Source organism: Empidonax traillii, unplaced genomic scaffold (genome assembly GCF_003031625.1).
Source record: "Empidonax traillii isolate 1590-97213 ecotype Southwest subspecies unplaced genomic scaffold, ASM303162v1 scaffold594:size396842, whole genome shotgun sequence".
Classification (NCBI taxonomy): domain Eukaryota; kingdom Metazoa; phylum Chordata; class Aves; order Passeriformes; family Tyrannidae; genus Empidonax; species Empidonax traillii.
This window is the reverse complement of record NW_020955787.1, coordinates 36,950-61,745: the sequence shown is the minus strand read 5'-3', so window position 1 is coordinate 61,745 and position 24,796 is coordinate 36,950. Positions and strand designations below refer to the sequence as shown.

Below are 24,796 nucleotides of genomic sequence, written 5' to 3'. Positions count from 1 at the left end.
GAAAAAACAACAAAATGAAAATAAAAATGTCTGTTGGCAGCTTGAGCTGTTTTGGTAGCGCTTAGACAAGGTAAAAGGAGAGCACTGCAGTTGATCTATAACAGTTTATGGAAAAGATGTTCTCCAGCTAACGCCCAGTGTCCCTCACACAACCACCCCCTCACTATTCCAATAGGTGAGCAGCTGTGCATCCCTGAACTCACTGCTGTGTTCAGGAATCTGGGCCCAGCCAGGCAAGACAAGTTTCCAGCTGCTTTGTAGCCTGTGGTTGTCTGAATCGGGTAGAAGAGAGGGCAGGGTTAGACTCAAACATTGCACATGTCTTTGCAAACCTTCCCCCACATGAATTTGCAAATATTTTTCCATTGGCTTTAGAGAAAGCTTCTTGGCACGGTGGTGTTTTAGATGCTGACATTTTTAAGCATTAGGAATGCTCATGGATGAAATACCACCTTTTGGTTGGTTTTTCTGTATTTTTTATCTTGTGTTTTACAATGATTACAGATTATGGATAATTGGAAGTATCACAAACCAAAAGTATCATTCTATTGGATGGTAAAACTGGATCCAGCAAAGCAGCGAAAAGTAAGTGCCGTACTTCATTTGCTGAAGGTGAACTGAAGTAGATGCATAGCAGTGTTTCTGCTGGTGTTACAGTAGCTGGGAGTGACTCGAGATGCTGAAATCCTGGCTCTTGGTACTAACATATATATGAATTAATTCTATTGCAGGAAATTGTATTGCTCCCTATTTGGAGAAGCATGATTATCCTGGATTATAATTTAAAAAACAATTTCTTAAAAACTTAATCTGCTGAAAGAAAAGGAAACAAATAAATGATTAGTAGCTTAAATACCTAATTTTATCTAACATTCTTAGAAGTGTATTGACTCAGCAGATTTGATTCATAAGGGCTAAACCAGTCAGCAGTTTCAGACCAGGCATGTTAAAACTCATCAGAGTTAGTGATATTGCACTTGGCTATTTGAGTTTTTGACCCACAGTACTGGAATAGATTATATTGAATAAAAAATGGACCTGCCAAGCCAAGAATTTTCTCCTTTAGGCATTATTTCAGAAAGCCTACAATAAAGGGAGGTTCTCCCCTGCATTTGACTGGCAGTCATGTTAAACCAGGGGTACCTGCAGGAAGTCAGGATGATACAGATTGATCCAGGTTGTTATTCCCAAAGACTGCACAGCCAGAAATGTGGACTTTTTGCTCTTCTTGTGAGGATATCTTTTACAACTTGGGAGACTTATAATTCCTGAAGCACTAGCGAGCCCTTCATCTTTGCTCGCACTGGAAATGATTTGATTTTTTTTTTAACTGCTTTTAACCTCAATCCCTTCAAGCAATCAGATAGTTATTCTTAGAAGGGTAGTTTATAAAAATGGATTAACTTTGACAATGACATTGCAGCTGAGGACTGCCAAATGTCTTTTGTTGATTTGAAAGAAGTATGTTTTATATTCCAATGAGGTGGCTGAAGGAGAAACGAGCACAAGGTGGAGAATATTTATGCAAGTAAGGAATCTGTCTCAAAGGTACCTTTCCACAACTTTGTGAAATACAAAACAGAATCTCAGCCCCCTCACTATGCTTACTGGGAAATTCTAACACACAAAAAGAAAATATCTGGGCAATGTACTAGATTTCACAGTGTTCATCCCTGACAGCTGTATTTGCTTAACAATTACTGAACACGCTGTAGAAAAATTAAACTTCTGCTCATATTCTTAGTGTGTAATATTCAAGCGTTACAGCACAGGAACAGGAGGCATTCAGAAGCAAGTTGAGAGTAAAACAATTCAATCAATGCATGCTAAAAAAAATGTAACCTCTAAGACTTTCAAGAAAAAGTGACTTTTGGGGTGGGGGGTTTACGACTGCTTCATGTTACATCACTTTACATTTTTTTTTTAGAAGAGTTTTGATGCTTACCAGAGGGTTTTGAATATGCTCTTTCTTAACATCTTGTTCTATTACACCTAGATAATTGCTTTTGTTAAAGTAAATGTTGTAAATTAAAGTAAACAGAAAGATGAAGGCAAGCTAGGGAAACTAACTTAGAAAAGTGAAGGTGTAGGTTTCATGAAGTTCCAGCCCTTGTGCAATGCCTTGTCTCTTTTCTTAAATGGATGACTGAGGCCATGTTTGCAAATTAAGGACAATTAACTGGTACATTTCCTGCTCTGGCATATTGACAGAAACAAAGAAAAGTAGTTCTTTTCCAGAGTACCTGGCAGTCTGTGGCTTGCTCTAAGATACCCAGTTCTTAGTTTTCTGCAACTCCAGGTGCTAAAGTAAAGGAGAAAGCTCTCCATTGGCATCACTGTTCTTAGCTCATGTCTACTGGACCAGTGAGAGACGCTGTGCAGGGTGGAACTGCCCTGTTCCACCCAGACAGGTGAATTACCACTAGTCAGTGTTACATTGCAAAGAAACACAGGGTTGATCCTTATGTAATTTAGGGACTTGGTTAGTTGAAATGGATGTATACAACCACAGACACCTGCCATTTGTGTGGGAAAGCCTGAGACAGGTGAGACACAAGGAAAAGTGCTTGAGAAGCATGAAGTCAATAGGCTAATACTGCTAAGGAAGTGTCTGAAAACCTGGACCTGCCCCACAGACATGGGCAATCCAAACCCTGGGTTTAGCTCCTGCTGTCACTAAAAAAAGATAAGCATCCTTAGGTTGTAGTTTCTTTCACTTTCTATCTCACTCTTTGGGAGGAGGAGACCACGGGTGTGAGTTTTTGTGGGCTGGACACCTGCATGCACCAAGATTCCCAAGAGAGATGACAGTATTGTATCTGCACTGGATTATGATGTGCGTGGAATTAGTGCAAGACCTATGTGTGCAAACTAATTCTAGGTCTTCAAAAAGAGCTTAAATAACATGGAAACCCCATATTTCATCAAGGCTGACTTTATTAGGTATCTATGGATTTTCTGCCCATGAGGCACTGCTACACAGCTTCCCTGTGCTATTGCAAGCATTTTATTTATTTATGCTTTATTTCCTTCATGGTGTCCTATCAGGCTATTTATAAACAAGTTTGTTATGCAGGACCAAAAAATTGCAATTCTACACCGTGCTTCCATACTTTATTGTTCTACTAAATCTCTTTCACCTTTTGAGAGACCTGTTTTACCATGTGAATCACTTTGTCATCCATAACTGGAAGCTTCCTGGGAAAGCATTGTACCTTCTCATTTACAAAACCCTATATCAAATCAATAAATACCTCCATCTGTTTACTGCTCACTTGGGGCTGACTGTTTTTGGAAGATGCTGTAAGGCACAAGAGGCAGAGAGGCTGTTTCCTTTTATGGTGATTTAACTGACTTTTTGTTACATGTTCTCTGTAAAATAGATGGTATTTTAAAACGGGGTGAGAAAAGAAGATATATAATATTTGGGTTGTTAGTTAAGTTGCTTCTAGTCTGTAATTGTGTCCATTTTGTTTCTTTTTAAACTCTTTTTGGCATTTAAATGAACTAGTATTGAACAGACTGGAAAAATAGAAATGAACTTTTCTGTAATAAAAATAAAATATTTTGATTTGGCTTTGCAAAATGTTATTGACAGAAAAAGCACATAATAAAAGCTCGCTGATGAATGCCCAGAAATGGAGCAGACATCTGTGGGGATGGATAGCTCTGCAGTCATCTGTGCGTGTGTGCAGTCAGTCAGCCAGCAGTGGGGTTTCAGTTCTGCAATATGCCTTTGTTTTGATTTACTTGGAATCCTCTTCCCTAGGTTTTGGATATAGTCAGGACAAGTGTTCGTGCGGTTCTCCAGCACGTCTGGAAAGCTCCAGACATCGAGAGTTTGCATCTGTACCGCCTTTTTGACCGTGTATTTAATCGCTTACTTTGGAGCCGTGGCCAAGGCCTGTGGAACTGTTTCGGGAATTCAAGGTAAGCCTCTTTGTCTTTTCTGAGCCCTCTTCACAACTTCACCTTTACAATCAGTGCTGGCACACTCCCTTGCTCATTTTCCTTCAAGAGAATACTGTAATAGTAGAGTTAAATCTAATAATCCAGGCCAACCTTTTCAGAAGTGGAATCCAATACTTAGTTATATTTTTACAAATATAATAATCTAGGGAAAATAATCTAATTGTCAAAATATCTGAGCCCTAAGTCAACTCTTCCATGGGATGGGGCATGATTTTCAGGCCAGACCGCTGTGTCAAACATGGACTTGCCATCAACAGAAATCATTGTTATATCTATTTGAGCTCCAAACTTAGAAGGGAAGAATTCAGTCACAAGTGCATCTGATGTCTCATGCCAAATGCAGTGTCACTTCTGTGATTTACAGTGAGTTCAAATTTATGTGCTTGATTACATTTCCTGTTTCCCATACTGGTGGAAGCCCAAGTATGTGCAGAATGTGAAGTGTTCTCACTGAGGTAAGCAGTAGAATGGAGAATAAACTCTGTGTAGCACATGGAGGAGGTTGCACAGGCACATTTATAAGGTTTTGGGTTGGGTGGCAAATACAAGTTTTCTAGGGGGAAAAAAGATCAGGCCATGTAAGTAAGTTCAATAATCTACACTTCAGAATCTACATTCCTGAAATCAAAGGCATTCATGTAAAGAGGGATCTGGGGGATCGTATCATGGGTATAAAACAATCCCACCCACCCACCAAATTTCTTCATAAAGTAAGAATACAAATGTTTAAATATGAAATATATTGCATACAAAAAGGGACATTTTCTCTGTCAGTACATAAGATGTATAAAGAAGGGGTTTTGATCAGCTTGCATAGGGTGTTCTAAAAGGTGTATTTGAAATGAGCTACAACAACCAATATTCTGCTGATGGGTTCTGTGTGTACAAAGGAATCAAGTCAATAGGTTGTCCACATATAGTCCTTTGTCATATGTGGAGAATGCATGCAATACCCATTTGTTACCCTCAAAATGGATAACAACAAGAGGGATCTGAGGGATCTAAAAGATCAGCGTGATTTTTACCAGCATCTTCTCAATGCCAAAGGCTTGTTGTTGTGCAACATTATTTTCACTGAGAGGAGCTGTTGGAATGTGCAGATAATGTCGGCCTTAGGATTTGCACAGGTGGGTACTGGGAATGCAGCACACTCCAAAAGTTAAAGTAGGGTTAGAAAAGGTTTCTGTGTTTCCAGTCTGAAGCTTTTGTTTTTGTATAATCCTCAGCAGCTGCTGGATCCCTTCTTCATGCTAGCAGAGGTGTGTGAAGTCTTGAGTCCAAGCTCAATTCTTTTGTTGTTATAAAATATTTTAATTACCTTCCTTTTTAATAACACTGTTACTATTCTGTATTTTATTTTTAGCATGCAAATCTTCTAATGTGCATAAAAAAATTCATTTTAGATTCTTTTTCTCTGCAATGACTAGTTTACCTTTGAACAACTGTGCTTCTTGCTTGACTTGGGATAAGTTTGAGCCAGCTGAAGAGTTCAAGGGAGGCTAGGATTTTTTGTTCATGCAGAACAAGACTCAGCTGAGTCCAAAGTGGAGCTATTCTTTGGCAAAGATCCATTTTCTTGTAGGAGGAGTTGCTATGTAAAAGATTTAAAAAAAAAAAAAAGTAATATACAAATATCCAGTACACGCAGAGATCACTCTGCATGTAATATACTTATTACAGAATTCAGGGAAGAAAACAAAAAGGCTGTTTGCACCTGCCCAGTATGTTGTTTATTCAGTTGCAAGCATCCTTCTTGCCATGGAATGCACAGCTGAGAACTCATGACAGCACCTCTGCAGCAGAGAGGCCAACTTCTCATCTCTTCCCTATGGTACCATCTTAAAGAACAGACTGGGATAAACATAGGCCACGTGTAGGATTTGGGAAAACATGTTGGGAAGGGGTATTAACGTGCTGATTCAGAAACAGAATGATTACATGAAAATATATTAAGCAATGCAATATGTTAACTATTCATAAGATATATGTCTTGAGAGAAGAGAGGAGCTAATACCGTTAAGGTTTCCTTTTGATGGTTAAATCTCTGCTTGCTATGTGCTATTTTAGTAAAAAGAATGAAAAATGAAAATCTCAAGGAAAAAAAAGGGATGTAGATGGTTTCATAAAGCAACATTTGTTTTACTGTATAATAAACAATTAAAACTAATAAGACAAATTGTTGACTTCAGATGGCTATAAAAAGAATAACACATAATTGACCATATTGAACATAACTGACCATATTGCACAATCAAGTATACTAGCCTTTCTTTTGATCTGGTGAGGACTCCATGATTTCTCACTAACGTGTGGAAACTAAAGTTACAGCACAACAAATTAAGGTTCCTTAGGAAACAGTACTCTGATCCCTGCTGACTGCAGTATAATGGGGAATAAACTCTGTGTAGCACATGGAGGAGGCTGCACAGGCACATTTATAAGGAAGCTCATTAAGATTCCCATGGATGTTTGCAGATCTCAGCCGTTGTTATTGGGGTAACAGAACAGCACTGTGCTCTGGTCTGCCACTGTTTGTGTTAAATTGTGTAGACCTTTCCTGTGCACAGGCAAGGTCATGCTTTTTCTCTTGTTCCTCTCTTGTTGAATCTGATAGAAAGCAGTAAAGCTCTTAGATGGCAATTCGTGACAGAAAACATGAGTTTGTGTCTTTTTCCATAACAGGAGCTCTTGGGAAACCACGTTCAGTAAAAGCACAGAGGTGGTGACTCCTGAGCAACTCCAGTGTTGCCGACGAATAGTACAGCTTTGTAAACGCTGCCTGCTGGTAGTTTACAAATACTCATCAGATTCAAGAGGATCCCCGACTGGGATCAGCCACCACTGGGATGATACAAGGTATAAATTTGAATATTATAAGTATAATGGATAGCATTGGAACAGGTTTCAGTCTGCGTTGCTGCCACTACACTTTTCTTTAAGCCCGGTTCGCTCTGTATTTAAGGGGGAAAAAAAGCAAACTCGCCAGCATTTCCCTTGATCCTGGGTCTCAATCATTCCAGTCTCACTAGCCCATTTACAAAGGGCTACCAAAGCAGGATTTGGTATATAGATCTTGAGTGAAAGTGCGCTTATTAAACTCTTGATTGCCTACTGCCTAATTAGCTGCAGCAAAGGCTTTCCATAAAGTGAACTGAAAATTTCCTTTCTTCCCCTTCTCAGATCCCTCAAAGTCACTGTTTCCAGATTTGCATTCCTAGAGGTATCCTAGCATGTCAGATACTTGTGGCTTCACATTCGCAGTGGGATGCTGTAGGGGCACAGCTCCAGCCAAGGGTCAGGTAAGTGCCATCTGATTTACTGCATTGCACGCTTTGGCAAAGCCCATTTCCAAAACCTATAGGCTGAAAGTTTTATTATTTCATCTTACAGAGCAGAAATATATTTTCAAACCTTGCAAAACAGCATCACATAGTAAAAGGATTATTTGGCACTTACCCGATTCTCCAGTGGCTGGTTTAGTTCTCCAACTGGATGCAACAGGGATTATAATATTGTCAGTACAAGGATTACTGGAAATGCTCCAACTGTGGAAGTCAGTGATTTGGGATTTAACAGTCATAGGTGGAGAATTAAATATCAGTTTCAAATTGCTTAGCTTCTAAATTCTATCCATAATGGCAATTTTAATTATTGTGCATATAAACTTACAAATGCTTTGTTTATGTAAAATATCTTACATATATCATTTCACAGAAGGGCTTTGTGATTTAAACACTATGTGAAAAGCAAAATTTTGATATATTATCTGTTAAACTTATTTTATGGCTTAATTGCTTACTTGATATATCTCAGATTAGTTATTTGATACACTGAACCCATTTGTTATTGACATGTGGATCTTAAGACACTCTAACTTAATGTAAAACCAATCAGAAACTGAATTTGTTTGGTCACAGCAAAAGCAGAAGTATGTTAGCCACAAACCAAATCATGTTCAATATTAACATCTACTCAGCTACAGCAAGAGTATGGTAAAGTCATTTGGATTAGCTAAGACTAGAAAATCTTCAACCTTGAAGTTTTTATTGCTTTCACTGTCAATACTGCAGAAACTCTTCCATCATGACCAACCACAAACTATTCCAGCTGATCAGATTACTCTGCTGTGCTGCAGCTACAGGCTTGCATTTGGACAGCAAGGAAGGGGATGGTCCAAGACAACTTTCTCGTCCCCAGTTTCTGTGTTTCTTTGGATGCTGAAGGGAAGTTTATTCCTAAATTTCACAAGCTAGAGGAATTTAAGCCCTTTATATATGAAGTATCAGTAATGGAGTGTCATGACAACTCTGATCACAGTTACAGTTTTTATATTAGTCTCCACAAATGTTTCATCTATACCTGGATACAGCAATATGCCAGGTAACTGATATTCTCAATTTGTGAAGTGAAAGATACATATGGAAATAAATGTTATGGTCCACAATTGTAAGGTAATGGAATATTTTTCTAGAAATGGGAAAACCACAATACTATTTCACTTAGATTTCTGGTTTTAATGCATCTGCACTAGTAATAATAGTTTTCTTGACTCGCCATAAAATTGTATGGTACAAGAAAAGATCAGAGTATAATTTAATAAATGTATGAGAAGTCAATTTTTTCAACACTTTATAAAATTTAATTTGAAGAACTTTGTTTTTTCTGAGCACAAACCAATTTATTATTTTGCTTGTGATTAAGAAACAAAGTATGTGAAACTAAAGCTTTCGAATATTACAAATAGATACCTCTTTAGCTGAGAAATCATTCGTATAGGGAGAGAAAAAAAGATAATGAAAACTGAGAACAAATTAAATTTATTCTCAATCCTCTTAACTGTAAATCCACTGTATGTCATGAAGAATACAATGCTCCTGAGTAAGAGCAGTGAAATGTTTATTAATGACACTTTTTTAGTCACAAATTGAAAGTGTAAATAAAACAATAGAAGAGCTCAAAAATATGCCAAAATCTCTTAAAAAATTAGCTAAAATCAAACTGTATACAAAGTCAGAGCTTTAATATTTATATAAATTCACCTGTGTTGTAAAATTTAAAAAACCCTAAACCATCTACTGCTAGGTCCTTACATCTTGCTAAGTGATCTTATCTGTTACATGGCAAATAATCCTGGGAAGTGTTAGAGTTTTTTGCTGTAGTGACATAGTGAACTGTCAAGCTCAACACCAACCCATTTCAAATCTGACTTTGTTTTTTTGCAAATTGTTTCAAAATCTATCAGTGGTAATATAATAAAACTTTTTCTCAAGCTTAAGCAAACCTCATGTGTACATTTTCTCTGTGTAGTCTCTTGTTTCTGTCCGTGTGATCAGTCTTTTAACTTATTCAGCATTAGCCAACATGATTCACTAGAATCGTACAATAATTTCTCAGCAATGATTTATACAATGGGTTGTGTTAATCCTTCCTAACACTGACATAATTAAATGTGAATTCTAATTTTGTATGGATGTTATTTTTGCACACTTAACTGTGCTCATTTAATGACTTCTACAATTAGGTAATTGTACCATGAAAATAGTTAAGAATTAATATTAAGCACATGATAAACTATTGTTTGTAGTATTATATGAAATACAAGCTATATAGTTGCCTGAATTGAAAAGATAAATAGTTCCTGATGTGAATGACTAGGTGTAGCATCATTTCCTCCTTTACAAGAGTAGCGATGATAACATCTCTATTTTTAGATAATTAGAGCTGGAAACCAAAGCTGAAAATCTAATTTTCTTCTCTAATAATTTTTCTTTTTTACAACTTAACTTTTTATAAGCTGTTTAATGCCACTTGCAGTTTTTGCCTAGTTTAAATTAAACAAATAGTACTATAATAACAGAGACCAATGGTCAAAGTTTTAATTTTTGGTAGTAGTGTTACACAGGGTTTCGTGGTTTATTTAGTAGATGGCTTGAAACATAAAGGACTAGAAAGCTGTTTGGTCCTCATACAACATTTTGAAATTTTGCTAAGAGTTTCTCAGAGTTTAGATTCCTTTTCTGAGTTAGATTGTGCCTACTGCCCTCTGTATTTTATAAATAGTATTTACTGCACGCAGTTGCTTGCATACAACAATGATAAACATTAATTCTTTTGCTCTTGAATATTGCTTTGTCTGTAAACTCTGCTATATTTTTCATATCCTTTCTAGGTATTTATTGCCAGGACCTTCACTGTTCATCCTGAAATCATCCTCATCCAAACTTAGCTGCAGTTCATCTGGAATGCCTCGCCCTAACATTCTGTTCACACACAGATACAGTCACTTGTGAAGTAAAAGGAAAGTTGCTCTTTGTAAATAATAGCACCAATATTTTTTTTTTCAGTTTAAAATTTGTGATGAAGCTAAATATAAACACTGTTATATATTTCCTACCATCATATTATAATAAAATTTAGCTTAAAACCTACTGTAAAAGCATAGCTTTTCTGGGAACATATTAAATCTTGTTGTTTACATACACATGTGAATGTGTAGATCTTGCTAGGTTTATAAGTAATTCCTTCCTACTAGAAATGTTATTTTTGCTGCAGAATATATAAAATGGAATTGATCTTGAAGATTCTATTACAGTATTACATTATTTTGTAAGTAAAATACTTTGACTTGAAAATTATTTATTGTAAACTATATTATTTATTGTCTCAAATGTAATTGATCCTTTAACAAGGTAGATAATTGAAAAACTCTAATAGAACAGTAAAACTGTAACAGTCATCAAAAATAATCTGATCAGTTCTTGGACATGTTTAAAATAAAAGCCAAAACTCTGCAAGCCAAACCTAAAGCAGACATATTTTTATTTCTCCTCTGAAATGACAAGATCCATTTAATGCTGCTATTTTTCTTAAAAGACATGACATAGTATCTTTTAGCCAAAGCAAAGGCATCTAGTAGACAAACAGTAAAATATCAGTTAACTGGATTATTGTAATCAAATGGAAGCCAATGTTTGTTTCCAGGTTTTTGTTCACATTACCTATACCCTGTGCCTTTAGGTTTCCTTTGGGAGCAAGAAGTCACCTTCAGCTTGCACAAGCATGCACAGTGCAAGTGGTACAGCAGACATTTTAGGAAGTACTGCAGCTGTAATGTATTGTTTCCAACTTTAATTGGTTTGTTGTAGTTTTTAGCATGCAATCCAGTACCTACTGTAGAATGGATCCTTGCAATGGGGAGTGTTTTCTAGGTGCAGCCTCCTGGGGCTGGCTGAAGGGCACAAAAATAAACCAAGCCAGAGCAGGAACCTCGTATTAGCAGGGTTTGTACCCTGGAAACATCATTCAGGTTTTGCTACATACAGCCATTCATCCCACTCAGCATTGTGTCATGTGAGCCTTATTCATTGTAGAAATAATTATTAAACAAATCAGTTAATCTAGATTTAAAAATTGTTTCTTAACTGAGTAAAGAACAGAGTATTTATTATTTACCAAAGACTTGTGTACTTATCAATTGTTTAACCCTGATATGTGTTTGTAAATTATCGATGTATTTCAGGTATACTTAAAAAAGTAATTTGGGGGCTACTTATCCTCAGGAGCAAGTATGTTCATAGTTTTTGATATGCAGCGATTTAAGACAAATTTAAGAGACTAAAGAAATTTCAGATTGAAGTTGTATGGAAATGTGTTGGTTTTGTTTTTATTTTTTTAATTTTAGTCATAGGATAAATAAAGCTGGGAATTTGGGTGAGATTTTTGATGCCTGTGCTGTAGTGCCTCAGCTCTAGAACTGCAGAATATATGATAACAAGACTATTTGTAAACAATTAAAAAACCTTCTTGAGATTAGCCAGATAAAAGCAGTCTTTTTGTCTGGTAAAGTCTTTTTAATTTTTGTGGTAATATTAGTTCAGTAATATAACATGTTCACATTAATGGCATATCTCTTTTGGTCCATACAGTGACTATTAATGCCTACTGTGGTTAACTGTAAGACCTAATAAAAGCTGTAAATTTTCTCTTCTTGGAGAAGGCTTCCATTGTATTCTACTTTTGGCCATAAGGATGAGATCAGCTTCCCATTTAGCTTCCCAGACTCAAGCAGAGCTTTAGGTAGGAGGTTCATATGTCTTTTCCTTTTTATTTTTTAAATTTCATTATGATTTCTATGCTCAAATGCCAGTGCTGGGCCAAGTCAGTCTGCACAGAATACTCTGCCAAAAGAAAGAGGGCCACTAACCATACCTATGCAGTATGGCCAGATTTAGGAAAAAAAATACATTTACATGTACAAAAGTGGAACAGACAGTGCTTTACGTCTGACATTACTTAATATATTTGTGTTTCTGATAACCTTTCCTGAAGCGGTACTGTGTTCCTACTAACGTGTGAATTAATACCTTCAATAAAGGTATTAATTAATTAATTAAGCGTGCTCCGCTTTGCTGCCAGCTCCTCGGAGCCAGTGCGCGTGGTCTGCGGGTGCATGACAGGCTGCACCTGTAGCCCAGACCCAGGTGGTGCCACAGGTGGAAGCATTTACCCCTTTCCTCTGCATTCCCTCTGATCAGATGGGTGGGCCTGGCGCCCGCCAGGTGTGCCGTGCCCGCCAGGTGTGCCCGCCAGGTGTGCCGTGCCCGCCAGGTGTGCCCGCACCGCCTCGGCCCGGCCCTGCGAGCTGTGCCGGGGAGCAGCGCAGCCCCTTCAGCGCCTCTGGCAGTGCGCGGCTCCACGTGCTGTGGCAGCCGCGAGAAAAAGAGGAGAGCGCAGACCAATGTTACTGGGGTTGGGGAGTGTCCCGAGCGGGGAGAGAGCGGCCCTGAGGGCCGGGCAGTGCCCGGGGCTGTGAGGGGCGCTGGACCGTGAGGGCCGGGCAGTGCCCGGGGCTGTGAGAGGCGCTGGGCCCTGAGGGCCGGGCAGTGCCCGGGGCTGTGAGGGGCGCTGGGCCCTGAGGGCCGGGCAGTGCCCGGGGCTGTGAGGGGCGCTGGGCGAGCGCCGTTCCCTCGTCAAGGGCCATTAACAGCGGGCAGAGCCCTCGCAGCCGCCGTGGCGGGTCCTGGAGCGGAGCCGAGCCGAGCCGGGCCGAGCCGGGCCGGGGCGCTGCCCTGAGGGAACCGCGAGGAAGGCACGGTAAGGCAGGTAAGGGGCGGCTCCGCCAACAAGGGCCCCAGCGTGAGGGCACCCGGGGGGGGGGGGGGGGACGGGACACAAGTGCCGATTGAGAAGCATTGCAAAGGTTTTTACACGTTATTTGAGGTCCGAAGAGTAAGGAAAACACATTTTTGAAACCATTGCTTTGATGATGATGCTTTGATGAAGTGATGTTGAAGAAAACGCTACTTGAAGTGCCTCACAAGGGCACCTGTTCGTAAATCTTGGCCTCAGGTTAGTGTGCTGTCTAGAAAGGAATATCTTATCATCATGATGGGAAAATTAGTCTGTAACTGTTATTTCTCTGTGCAGGAAAGTAAACAAATTTATTAACTTTTAAAATTACATCTGGATGGTTCCTTAGCTGGTCTAGGAGTTGTAGAACAAATTCATTTTTATAGATAAAACCTTAAGTTTGCAGTTTATGAGTTACCCCATATACTGAAGTGCAGATATTGAAAATGTGCCCAGATGGATCTGGACAGGCTGGCTGGGTGAGCCGATACCAGCACTATGAGGTTCAACAGGGCGAGTGCCAAGTCCTGCTCTTGTGTCACAGCAACCCCTGTGGCACTGCAGGCTCGGGGATGAGGGGCTGGAGACAGCCAGGCAGAAAGGGACCTGGGTGAACATGAGCCAGCAGTGACATCCTGGCTTATGTTAGAAATGATACAGCCAGCAGGACTAGGACAGTGACTCTCCCCCTGTACCAGAGAGGCCACAGCTTTAGTGCTGTGTCCAGTTCTGGGTCCCTCGAAGCAGGAAGGACACAGGTGCTGGAGTCCAGAGAAGGGCAGTGGAACTGGTGAAGTGTCTGAAAGGTGAGTACTGTGAGAAGCAGCTGAGGTTGTTTAGGCTGGAGAAAAGGCTGCTCAGGGGTGATCTTATGACTCTTTACAACTCCCTGGAAGGAGATTGCAGCCAGGTGGGCATTGGCCTCTTTTCCCAGGGAACTAGTGACAGAACAAGAGGACACAGTCTTAAGCTGCACCAGGGGAGGTTCAGGTTGGACATTAGGAGGAATTTTTTCACAGAAAGGGTGATTAACATTGGAATGGGCTGCCCGGGGAGATTGTGGAGTCCCCATCCCTGGAGGTGTTTAAGAATAAAGACTGAATGTAGAAAAGACTGAATGTGGCACTCAGTGCCATGCCTAATGGACAAGGTGGTGGTTGGTCACAGGCTGGACTTGGTGATCCCAGAGGTCTCTTCCAACCTGATTGATTCTGTGAAAAGAATGACTTGCATTGACAGTTACAACATCTAATTTAGATGTTAGCAAGTATAAGTATCTGCAAGTTAGCTTTGCGTGCATTGTTAAAACAGTTAACTTGAAGCTGCAAATGGGAATCTGTTTCCAAAAGGAAATAATTTGCTGTTACATGGCATGCTTACTAGAAAATCTTTCACTCCAGCATTTACTAAATCATTTGTAATTTCTTCTGTATGTGGTAAAATTCCCATGTATTAGTTGCTATTCTGCACCTGTGTTCTTTGTTCTCTGCCAGCTACCTCTGCAGCTCCCTACATTGTTGAAAACTCTTGTTAACATAAAGGAGTCTTTGTTAGTCTGTAAACACCTGTAGTACTTTAGAACGCTTAAGGAAATGGGTTTAATTTTACCCTTTAGGTATATGGAATGAAAGATTCTGCTTGTGGAGGATCAAGGCAGGTGTATTCCTGGTGTTTTTTAGCATATCCTCATTTCTTCTTTTAAAACAAAAGGCAACATTTTCGCAGTAAGGAGAACTCATAATACTGAACTGAGTACTGCCCTCCTTTCACTACAGATGCTGTAGCTTATACCATAAAATAAGGCAGTTCAGACTGCTGTGTATGGACTCAAACACACCCTGGATGAGTCAGCCTGGTCTATGCACCACAGCTCTGCTGGAGCCTGTCCCTGGCTGGAATGGTGCCTGGCACGGGTGCCCAGTCCCCTCAGTGGGCCGTGCTGGCTCAGGGGCTGCACAGCATCGGTCACTCTCTGTGTGGCCCCTGGCAGGAGTGAGCAGCAGCATTAAGGAGCGTAGGGAAGTGACCCCTACCAGGCTTTCCTTCTGTGCCCTCACAAAGCCGCTGTTCACAGCCCCTGTCAGGCAGTTTTGCTGAGCACCATCACACAGTGCCGCTCCAGCGAGGTTTGGCAGCACAGGCAGTCCACTCACTGCAGGGCACTGGCTTTGAAGGCTGAGGGTGATGGTCATGAAGTAGACTGGGGCCCAAAAAGGGTATTAGAAGTAAATGGATCTGATGAGGATAAACATTGTCCTGGAGAAGGCTTCATATTAAAGCTTTTCCTTGTGCCCACCTTTGTGGAAATTACTTTGTCAGGGCAGAACAGACTGTTTCATGTAATGCTATATATAATTTTTGAGTGCCATAGTGACCATCTGAGCATCTGTATCATTATACCCACTCGGTTGTTCCTGCCACAATTCCCCACAATCCACTTTCTTGGAAGCTTCTCAGAAGGACGTAGAGGACCTTCTTTTCTAAACAGACCCTTTCAATTTCAAGATTGAAAAAAAAAGTAATTCAATACTTGTATTGAAAACTTCAATGTAGTGCACAGATTTCTTCGTCTTACTTGGTATCAGAAGCCCTCTGGTTGTCCTTGCACAAGAGGGATGGGATTAATTTACTTTGCAAAGAGAAATACAGCTCTGAGTGACACACAAGTGGACTCAGCAGTGGTACATCTGGCACAAGAATAGACAAAGATGAGAACTCAGTACGTGTCTGCAGGAGTGTGCACCTGTGCCCCGAGCAGCCCTTGTGGGCAAGCATCTCTGCTCAGGGCTGAGTAGTCTGGGGCTCAAAACTGGAGTTGCTTCCTCGCAGCTCTGACATTGCTTATGCTGCCAGAATCTTGTGAATCCCATACAGCTGCAGGTTTCACTAGTTCTGGTGTTTGGTAAAATAACTGATATGCAATATCCCTTGCAAAGGCATTAAATTAGTCAAACAACTAAACACCGCCAATGAGAAGCAGTACAAATTGTCCAGTGCAAATTATCCTGTGCATACTTTTGTCTGGTAACTAATGGATTATGGGGCACTGTGCAGTGTAGAGAAATTGTTGTGTCTATGTTGGTAAACAGTTGTCAACTGCAATCTCAGAGGTATGGCAGTGTTGGACTTCCTTCCATCCCATTGCCCTTTCCCGTTCAGCCCCACTGGGTGATTGCAGGTGTTCTGAGTCAGGCCATGGGGCACACAGCCTCCTCCCTCCCCATGCCATGGGGCACACAGCTCCTCCCTCCCCATGCCATGGGGCACACAGCTCCTCCCTCCCCATGCCGTGGGGCACACAGCTCCTCCCTCCCCATGCCGTGGGGCACACAGCTCCTCCCTCCCCATGCCGTGGGGCACACAGCTCCTCCCTCCCCATGCCGTGGGGCACACAGCTCCTCCCTCCCCATGCAGGGTTTGTCCTCTCCATGGGAGCGAGCTGCGTTTTCTCAGCTGTGTAGGATTCAAGCCATCTGATTCTCTTTATTCTGATTCAGAGAATTGAGAAAGTAGCTGCATCAGAATGGCACAGTGTGCTGTGAGGCAGTTTAACTTGTCACATCGTTGTTGGTTGCTTTGGTGTTCCATACATTGTGCAACCAGAACAGTTGAGAAAGTTTACTTGCATAGTAAAAAATACACTCCTCTGGCACTTAAAGCAATTCCACCAGTATTGGTAAAATGGACCTGGCAGCACCTTTCCAGTCTTTACGTTAGTTAATCTGTGGGATGATTTGGCAGATTCATCAGCGTGCCTGCCTGAGGCTGTGTGGGTGGGTTATACTCATGGTGCACTAAGCTTGCCTGTGCTGCACACCAAGACAGAGCTGGTGCTTACCTTTGCTTTTGTCTGCAGTGGTTTCGGTGTGTGTGTTCCTCTCCTCTCACCACACCCTCTAGTTTTGTTTTGAAACACGGGACATGAACCAGAGGTGGCTCCCAAACTTCCTTCGGCTGTGACATCCCTTTTGACATCCTGAGAAGCTAAATGCTTTCCTGCACTGGTGTGCCACTGAGAATGACAGTACTGCTCACAACCGGTGAATAATGGGGACTTATGCAGCAGGGGAATTTCTTTGAAAAGCAGTGTGTGGTGCAGTAGTTTTATCCTTGCCACCTCACAAGCTGTTGGTATCTCCCTGCACGCGGTTCCAGCTGTCAGAGTGGCTGTTCACTGTGGGGAGGAAGGTGTCACTAACGCAGACTGTTCTTTTTAAACTGTGGCACCTTGCAGTTTTCTTCCCTTCCTTCCCTCCACCCCCAGCCTGCTCAAGAGGAGGAAACAGTAAGCTTTGTATATCTTATAACTTCCAAATGCTAACAAATCTGGGTTTGAGGAAAAAGCTTTCATAGCAATATGAATCATCCTCTGATGGGAATCAGTGTTCAGACTATCCCAGTATACATTCTTATCTATGTTTAATATAACTCTTTTGATAGAAAACATATTTCAGTTGCCCAAATGGTATCCAATTATTATACTTCATAACACCTCTGCCTGTTATATGTCTTCTTTCAAGTACACCAGTTCAGGTATTATTAATGATAATAGAAATCCTACTCAGGATTAGAATGCTGAAGTAATTGGATGTCTGCTCTTACTGGAGAAACACCCGTGTTGAGAAGAGGTTGGGCTCTCAGTCAAGATTTTGCAGTGATGGGATCTATTTCACAGTAATTTGTTTTCTCCTGTACAGGCTGGAATAGCACAGTGAGGATAGATTTACTGACTGTTGTGGTCAATTCAAGTAAATAAAGTTGGTATACGCTTTTCTTTGAGTTGGCTACTGTATAATCTGTTCTGCAACTCTAGGAGGACAATTGTATGTGGGGTTTTTTAATATCAATAATGATAACAACATCCAGCAACTACTATGCATCGTCATGTCAGCATTTTTGTTATTTAGGAACTTGTATCTCACCTGAGTTGCAGTTTAGCTTGCAGAGCCTCAGCAGGAAGTATAACACTGTACTGTAATTATTTAATCAACACTAAATTGTACTTTCCTAGGTAGTGTTGTGTTTTATTATTTTAAAATAAAATGTCACGTCTGTCAGAAGCAACTCTGCTATCATTGCACACCTACAAGTGAACCATCACTCTTCAGTATAGTCTAATAACTGGAGTCTAGCAATGCTCCCTTCTTGTGTCTGTACACCTATAAAATTTAATATCAGCTGTTGCTGTTTTGTGGGGAGAAGTCATTTCACAGGTTGGTCGTGTTGGTCTTAGACTGCTGAGTGTTGAGATTATTTCTAGTTCAGGAACTTTAATGTGGAAATCTGAAAGCAATGGACCCCAAGGCCCTGCAGACTGTGGGCTGTGCTCCTGCCAGTGCAGTGTGTGTGTCCCCTCCCATCCTCAGCAGGTGTCAGTGATGTCACCTGTCACCTGCACGTGCAATCAGCGTTTCCAGCAGCAGAGATGCTCTTGGGGTCTGCGTCAGGCAGGGCTTGTCAGCTGCAGGAAGTTCTCTGCCTCCCATTCCCCTGATGCTGGGCTTTGTTTGTGTTCTGGTTCTGTAAGTCTGCATAGGCAAGCTTATAAGGAATAATTCTCCTTTCTGAGCAGGGAGTGCTGGCTCAGCCTGCAGGTTATGCTTGTTCAAAACACTGGTGAAACAATCCACTTCCAGCTGCAAGCCCATCCAAAATCCCATGCAAACCCATGTTTTTGTGGTGCCACGGCAGGGAAGGAATTACTTCAGCACTACCAGTGATGATTATTCTTACCTATTACTGTTTTTACTATTTTATTCAAAATTCTTGGGGAGATTTTTTCTCAAGTTAAATTTTCTTGTTGCCAAAGTCAAGTGAGAGAGCAGTCTAGCAATAATTACCCTGGCCTTTTTGTACTGGTAATTACTGATGCAGGGAAAATGCTCTGGAAGCTTTAATTCCTGTTGACACCCTTTAATCACATAATGGAAATAACCCTATCCCTACCTAACTGAGGAGCAATTCTTAAGGCAGCGGTAGTTTTCCACCAATTAATGTCAAGTAAGAGGTTGTTTTGTTTGTTTTTTGTTTGTTTGTTTGTGGTTTTTATTATTATTATTATTCTCTTGTGTTGTTTTCTCAGGTAGAATATAAGGGCCAGCAGCATTTGTGTAAGCAGATATTGTCAGACAGTAGTCTGAGGAGCGTTCATCTACAGGATGTGTGAGACAACTGGGCTTGCACCAAAGCCCTGCAGGGTTGGCCCCTGTGCCCTCGGGTGGGCAGAGGCGAACCCTGCCCTGCTCGGCAGCTCTGGGGTGGCAGCTCTGGGAGCCCGTGGGAGCCGAGGGCGCTCAAGTGGCATCATGTGAAAATTACATTTTTAGTATCTTTTCTTAGCATAAAATATTAGTGTTATTCAGGAGTAGCTTGCATAAACTAGGTATGTCACAGATAATTTGCAAACCTAGTCCATGTAATCTTAGTGACATGGGAAACTTACCGTTGTTTGAAAGAGAAAAAGGTAGATTATCAGAGGTATAGAAAAGCCAGGTATTTTCTAATTACTGCTCTAGTTAAGAAAAACCAAATTCTTCCTGGGCTCTCCCCCCAAAGGAATTCTCTAGTTTAAACCAGTAATTGCAATTAAGAACATCAATTAAAAGAATTATTTAATGCTGCTCCACTTTGCTATTAAAAGCTTAAACTTTTTCTCCATTAAAATTGAAAGAGGGGGGAAAAAATCCAAAAAGGATTTAATTAACTAGTGAACTTGAGTGTTTATCAACTGTAAAAATGATTTGATTTCTGCGGCAACAGGATATAAATCAACATGGAGATTTTAAAGATCAAAGTTACACTGCAAAAACACTGATTGGCTATTTATTTATATTTTTAGTAGAATTTTTAAAGCTTAGTGTTTCAGGAAAGGGTGGTCAGGATTATACCAGGCTGCCCAGGGAAGTGGTGGAGTCAGCATCCCTGGGAATATTCAAAACAATGTAGATGTGGCATTTAAAGTCATGGTTTAGGGGTGGACTTGGCAGTGCTGGGTTAGTGGTTGGACTGGATGATAGAGGTCTTTTCCAGCCCTGATGATTCTATGATTTTACAATCATTCGGATGCGTTTGATATTAGTTTCCGTCATTACAGCTTATCTGATATCCTGTGCGTTGAATTGCACTGCTGTTGTGATTTTTTTGTATGTTGCAAAGACACGCATTAGAGTAGTTGGTAAAAACACCTACTACAGTTTCTGCTCCAGAGGTGTGTTGCTGTTTATGAATTATTCAGTTTATATTCTTACCATTCACGACTTTGGCAGAATCATTCGACTGAAGTATGGCTCCATTAATCTCTCTCTTTGCTATTTATATGTAATAATTAGTCTAGAATTTCACTCATCAGGATATCTGCATTAAGTGTAACTTGCAGTTACTCCTGAGGCAGCAGCTGTGGTGTGAATATCCATCAAATGGCATGGTCACAACAGTTCTGCTGCTATTACTCTGTTCGACATACGGATGCAGCAGTTTAGCTACACACGTTCCCTCATGGATTTTTAGGGAAGTTTTAAAGAGGTTCAGAACCTCTCATCTGATTTAGCTCTCTCTTCTGAGTGTGATTTCTTTGATTTACAGATTAGGTGGGTGCATCTGGATCAAGTGGGATAAGCAGCTTTTTGAAATACGTTAAAAGATAAAATTTTTCTAAAATCAATCCTTCAGTAACTAATTTTTTTTTATAGTTATGCAAAATCTATGTGCTTCTGTATTTGTTGTTCGCAGAAAAAAGAGGACAAAGCTTTCAAACTGGCTAAATTTATATGCCACCACAGTTAATACATTTCAGTAAAAGAAAGAGGATTTAAAGATGCTGAGAATTTCATTTTGGGCCCCTGAAATCCGGGAGAACCAATAAATGTTCTCCCGTGTTAATGAGGAACGATTTTCACCTATTTTTATTCATGTAGGTTTGAAAGCTTTATTTTGGATGCTTATTTTAAGAAGACTGTCCTTTGTTGATTAGACTTCTTTACAAAAATAAGTGGAGCAAAGTATTTGCCCTCCTTTAGTACCTTAAGCCCATGTGTACCCTAAGGATTAATCTCTTTAATTTAGATGATTTGTCCCGAATGAGAAATAGCCTGAAGGTTACTGGGCCCGGTGTAACTCCCACCCAGAAGTGGTTATAAACATTATTACTGCAGCTCTGTGCAGCCCAGGTGGAAAGGACAGGGATTATTGCTAAACATTTTTATAGCACAACATCTGTCCAGGCAAACAGGCTAACAGAGAGGAGACAAAACGGGCCGAGAGCTGAGGAAAACAAGGATATTCCAGAGAAGGAGCTGGCCAGGGAAGAATTGACCCCGGGGGATGGTGAGGGTACAAGGCCCTCTGAGGGTGAGATGCAGGAGAGCAGAGACAGGGGAGGGCTGTGCTCCCGTGCTGTGCTCAGCCTCTGCTGTCTGAACACTGAGGGGCTTCCCTCAACAAGCATGAAGTGAACAAAGCCGTTGGCTTGAATTGTCATAGCCTGTTTATTCTGCCACTGCACACAAACAGCTGCATTTACACTGAAATTTTCACTGAATGCTTTACTCTTCGCTGGCCTTTGCTTTTCCTGCCTCAGCCTCAAGAGTAGTAAAGTACAGCTGCCATTGCTGCATGAAAGAACCCAAACAATTTATCATAATATTGTTTCTAAAATTATTCTTCCCTTCCAACATACATATTTTTGATAAATATTTGCGTGCATGTAGATAAGGTGTTAATCACTTTGATAAAGTAGCCTGTGGCATAGAAGACTGTAAGTCTGGTGAAGGAGCTAGGACAAAAGCAGCTAACTTTTTGCATCACTAGCAATTTATTAGATATATTAACGATGAAAAAAAGGAAACAGTATTTTAATGCTATTAAAATGGGAAGCTAAAGGTTATTTGTAAGGTCAGTTTTGGAATTAGAGTTGAATAAATATTTTTTTCAGGGCTGGAATTGTTGCAGAGGAGTGTGTGTCAGTACTGCACGTTCACCAAAAGAGAGCAACAGCAGCACGCTGTACGTGCCTGAGGCAGGGGGGCATTCGACACTGGAAATGGGAACAGACTGTCCTCGGCTTCAGAGTCTGTGCCTTACCTGCCTCTGAACGGGAGGGGTGTGGGGCACTTACTGTTTAGGTTTATAGTTAGTGATGAGCTGTGTTTTAGGGACCATATTTTTGTCTCTCAGATGTTTATGTACAATATGTTTCCTCATTCATTATGATTGCATTTAGGATACATGTTTATACAGTTGCTGAAACACTGCTGCTTTTTGTTTTGTTTTGTTTTGTTTTTTTTTCTTTTCTGCTAGAAACTTTTTTTCAGCAGCAGAATTTGTATTCATGAGTTTTCTTGGGCTAAAGTTGTTAAGATGTACTTAACATTTTTAGTTTTATTAAATGCTTTGCCATGAGATCGCAGATGTTTTTGATTGACTTGAAAAACCCCCCACTTGTAAGCTTAGAAATGAGATTTTTTTTATATATATATATATTAATGATTTTCACCATCCTGAGTGTGTAGACAGTTTTATTTTATATTCCATTTCAATTGGCTGAATAATCTTTTTAGCCCCAAAGCCAATAAATGCACTCACAAATGTTGAAGTACTTATTTAGGTAAGTGTGTGAAAGTTCTTTCCCAAAGTATCATGTCCATCTTAAGTTCATAGCTGGGAACTTCTTTAAAGCAAAATTCAGGATAAGCAGTGCTCATAATAACAGACCAAGAAAATTTGTAATGCACAGGGTTGTTTTCAGACAGCAAGTCCTTCCCTACAGTGTCCAAAAGCTCCGTGCTGCATTTGTGGTACCTGGGATTTGGGATGGGTTATCAGCACTTCCCTACAGTGTCCAAAAGCTCCGTGCTGCGTTTGTGGTACCTGGGATTTGGGATGGGTTATCAGCACGTTGGTTGTTTACACGTCTCTGTATTAGTATATCTCGTGGTCCTTGGCTGACATGAAGGTGTTTGGGGCACAGTCTTGTGACCTGGTTCAGAGCATTGCTAGATCCTGGGATGAAACAAGGGCAGACCTTCCTGCAGCTGGGAGGGGAAAGGGGGAGATGAGCAGGAAAGTCTGTCCTGTGCCAGGCTGAGAAGGGCAGTTTCCTCCTCCCTCTTTCCTGTGTGCAGGAGAGAATGAACAGTTTGGCTGCTTTTTCCTTCTTAGTCCAGAGGCTGAAGTAAAACAGATCCAAGTTTGTTCAGCTATGTTCTTGCTAAGCCCATAGAAACTAAGGTCTGTAAATGTTCCAGTCACTTCCCGTGTCCCAGTAATGGACATTTCTTCAATCCAGTAACACTGACTGCACATAGTGGGCCCATGTTTGGGAGGACACACTGTGAGATGAGTCCTCGGACACTGATGGGGCTGCAGGTGTGATGTTGGCTTGTGCCACCAGCCTCCCATGACTCAGCAGCCCTCGGGCGAGTCCCAGGCTCTGCAGAGACTCTTGGAAGGGTCCTGTAGTCACTTCAGGGAGTCCAGCAAAATGTCAGCTGAGTGACATCTTCAGGCCTGTGGCAGGATGGAGGGGGTCAGAGGGCAGGAAAACAGGGAAAAAGAAAATGCTGAAAAATGGCTGAAGCAAAACCATCATCCCATCATGTTTATTAGGAATGTGGATGATGCACAGTAACAGAAACGAAACGTGAGCTGTATGGAAAATAGGAGTGAGTTTGAATCTAAATGTGGCCAGAGGCAAAGCAAATGAGGGTACATTTTTAACAGAAACCTTGCATGAAAAGCTTGCTGGAGCCAGGAACTGCTAGGTGTGGGTGTCACTGGAAAGAAAATGATATCCTTCTATAGCCTGGATTCTTGAATGTTTGTGCCCCTATTTACTGCTGTTGAAAAATAAATAAACAGTTAATTTTAGAGTTGAGTATTCTGTGACAGTTCCCTTTGAAGAACAAAGGGGCAGCCCTGCGAGATGCTCAGTGTGTTGGGCTCTGGAGAGCCAAGCAAGGAGACAGCAGATTTGGGCGGCTTTCAGCCCATGTTTGTTTGTTGTGCCGTGTCTGTTGGAATAACAGCTCTTCACCTGAGACCTCTGTGCACAGAGAGTGACCCTGTGTGTGCCAGGCACACTCTGCCCTCACTCTCACATCTCTTTGCCAGCTGTGGATAAACATTGCATTGAACCTGCTTTTCACTCCCACTGGAAGAGATGTCTGCATAAGCTGCCCAGAGTGTAAATCTAAGGACTGCATGTAAATAAGACAAAATGTGTATATGTATTTACAGATCTACATTTATGTACACACATGAATTTTGCTCAAAATATTTAGATCCAGATTTCTGGTAGAATAGATTGTTTGATAAAAGTATGCTTTTCTTACCACTAGCCAAGACATCATCCCTTTTCCAAATATTTTCAAACTAAATAATCATTTGAAAGAAGTATAACCTAATAGTTCTGGGGCTGCTAAAGCTTTCAAGCCTTAGGGCTCTGGATTTTTTACATCTCAGATTGACACAGAGCACTTTAGAAACTCCTATTTCAAGAGTACGGGCTCTTGCAATAAAATTTTGGCTAGTTTTATCCAGTGGGGGAACGTTGGTTCTGCCCAAATGAGACGTGTGCAGCACAGTTTAAAAAGCTGAATTCAGGAAGGCTGCTGTACAACCTTATGGATCACTTTGTTCCATGGACAGAACTCGCTTTCCTAATTCTAATTTCCAGTATGCAGCAAGAGTATTCCCTGTT

General features: G+C 40.8%; 1 protein-coding gene across 8 annotated transcripts in view; it reads left to right on the top strand.

Moving 5' to 3' along the window:
- The window catches only part of TTLL7 (tubulin tyrosine ligase like 7), a 59,547-nt gene extending 49,149 nt beyond the window's left edge, over positions 1-10,398 (top strand). For 7 of the 8 annotated variants that reach the window (XM_027898369.1, XM_027898362.1, XM_027898365.1 and 4 more), the window contains 4 exons: positions 505-585; positions 3,770-3,930; positions 6,655-6,828; positions 10,142-10,398. In XM_027898369.1, coding sequence (XP_027754170.1) covers positions 505-585; positions 3,770-3,930; positions 6,655-6,828; positions 10,142-10,262 — 537 coding nt within the window. In that variant the 3' untranslated portion in view covers positions 10,263-10,398. Of the gene's footprint in view, positions 1-504; positions 586-3,769; positions 3,931-6,654; positions 6,829-7,152; positions 7,272-10,141 lie in introns of all 8 variants that reach the window. The other variant, XM_027898368.1, reaches the window with a different exon arrangement.
- The last annotated feature ends 14,398 nt before the right edge of the window (positions 10,399-24,796 follow it).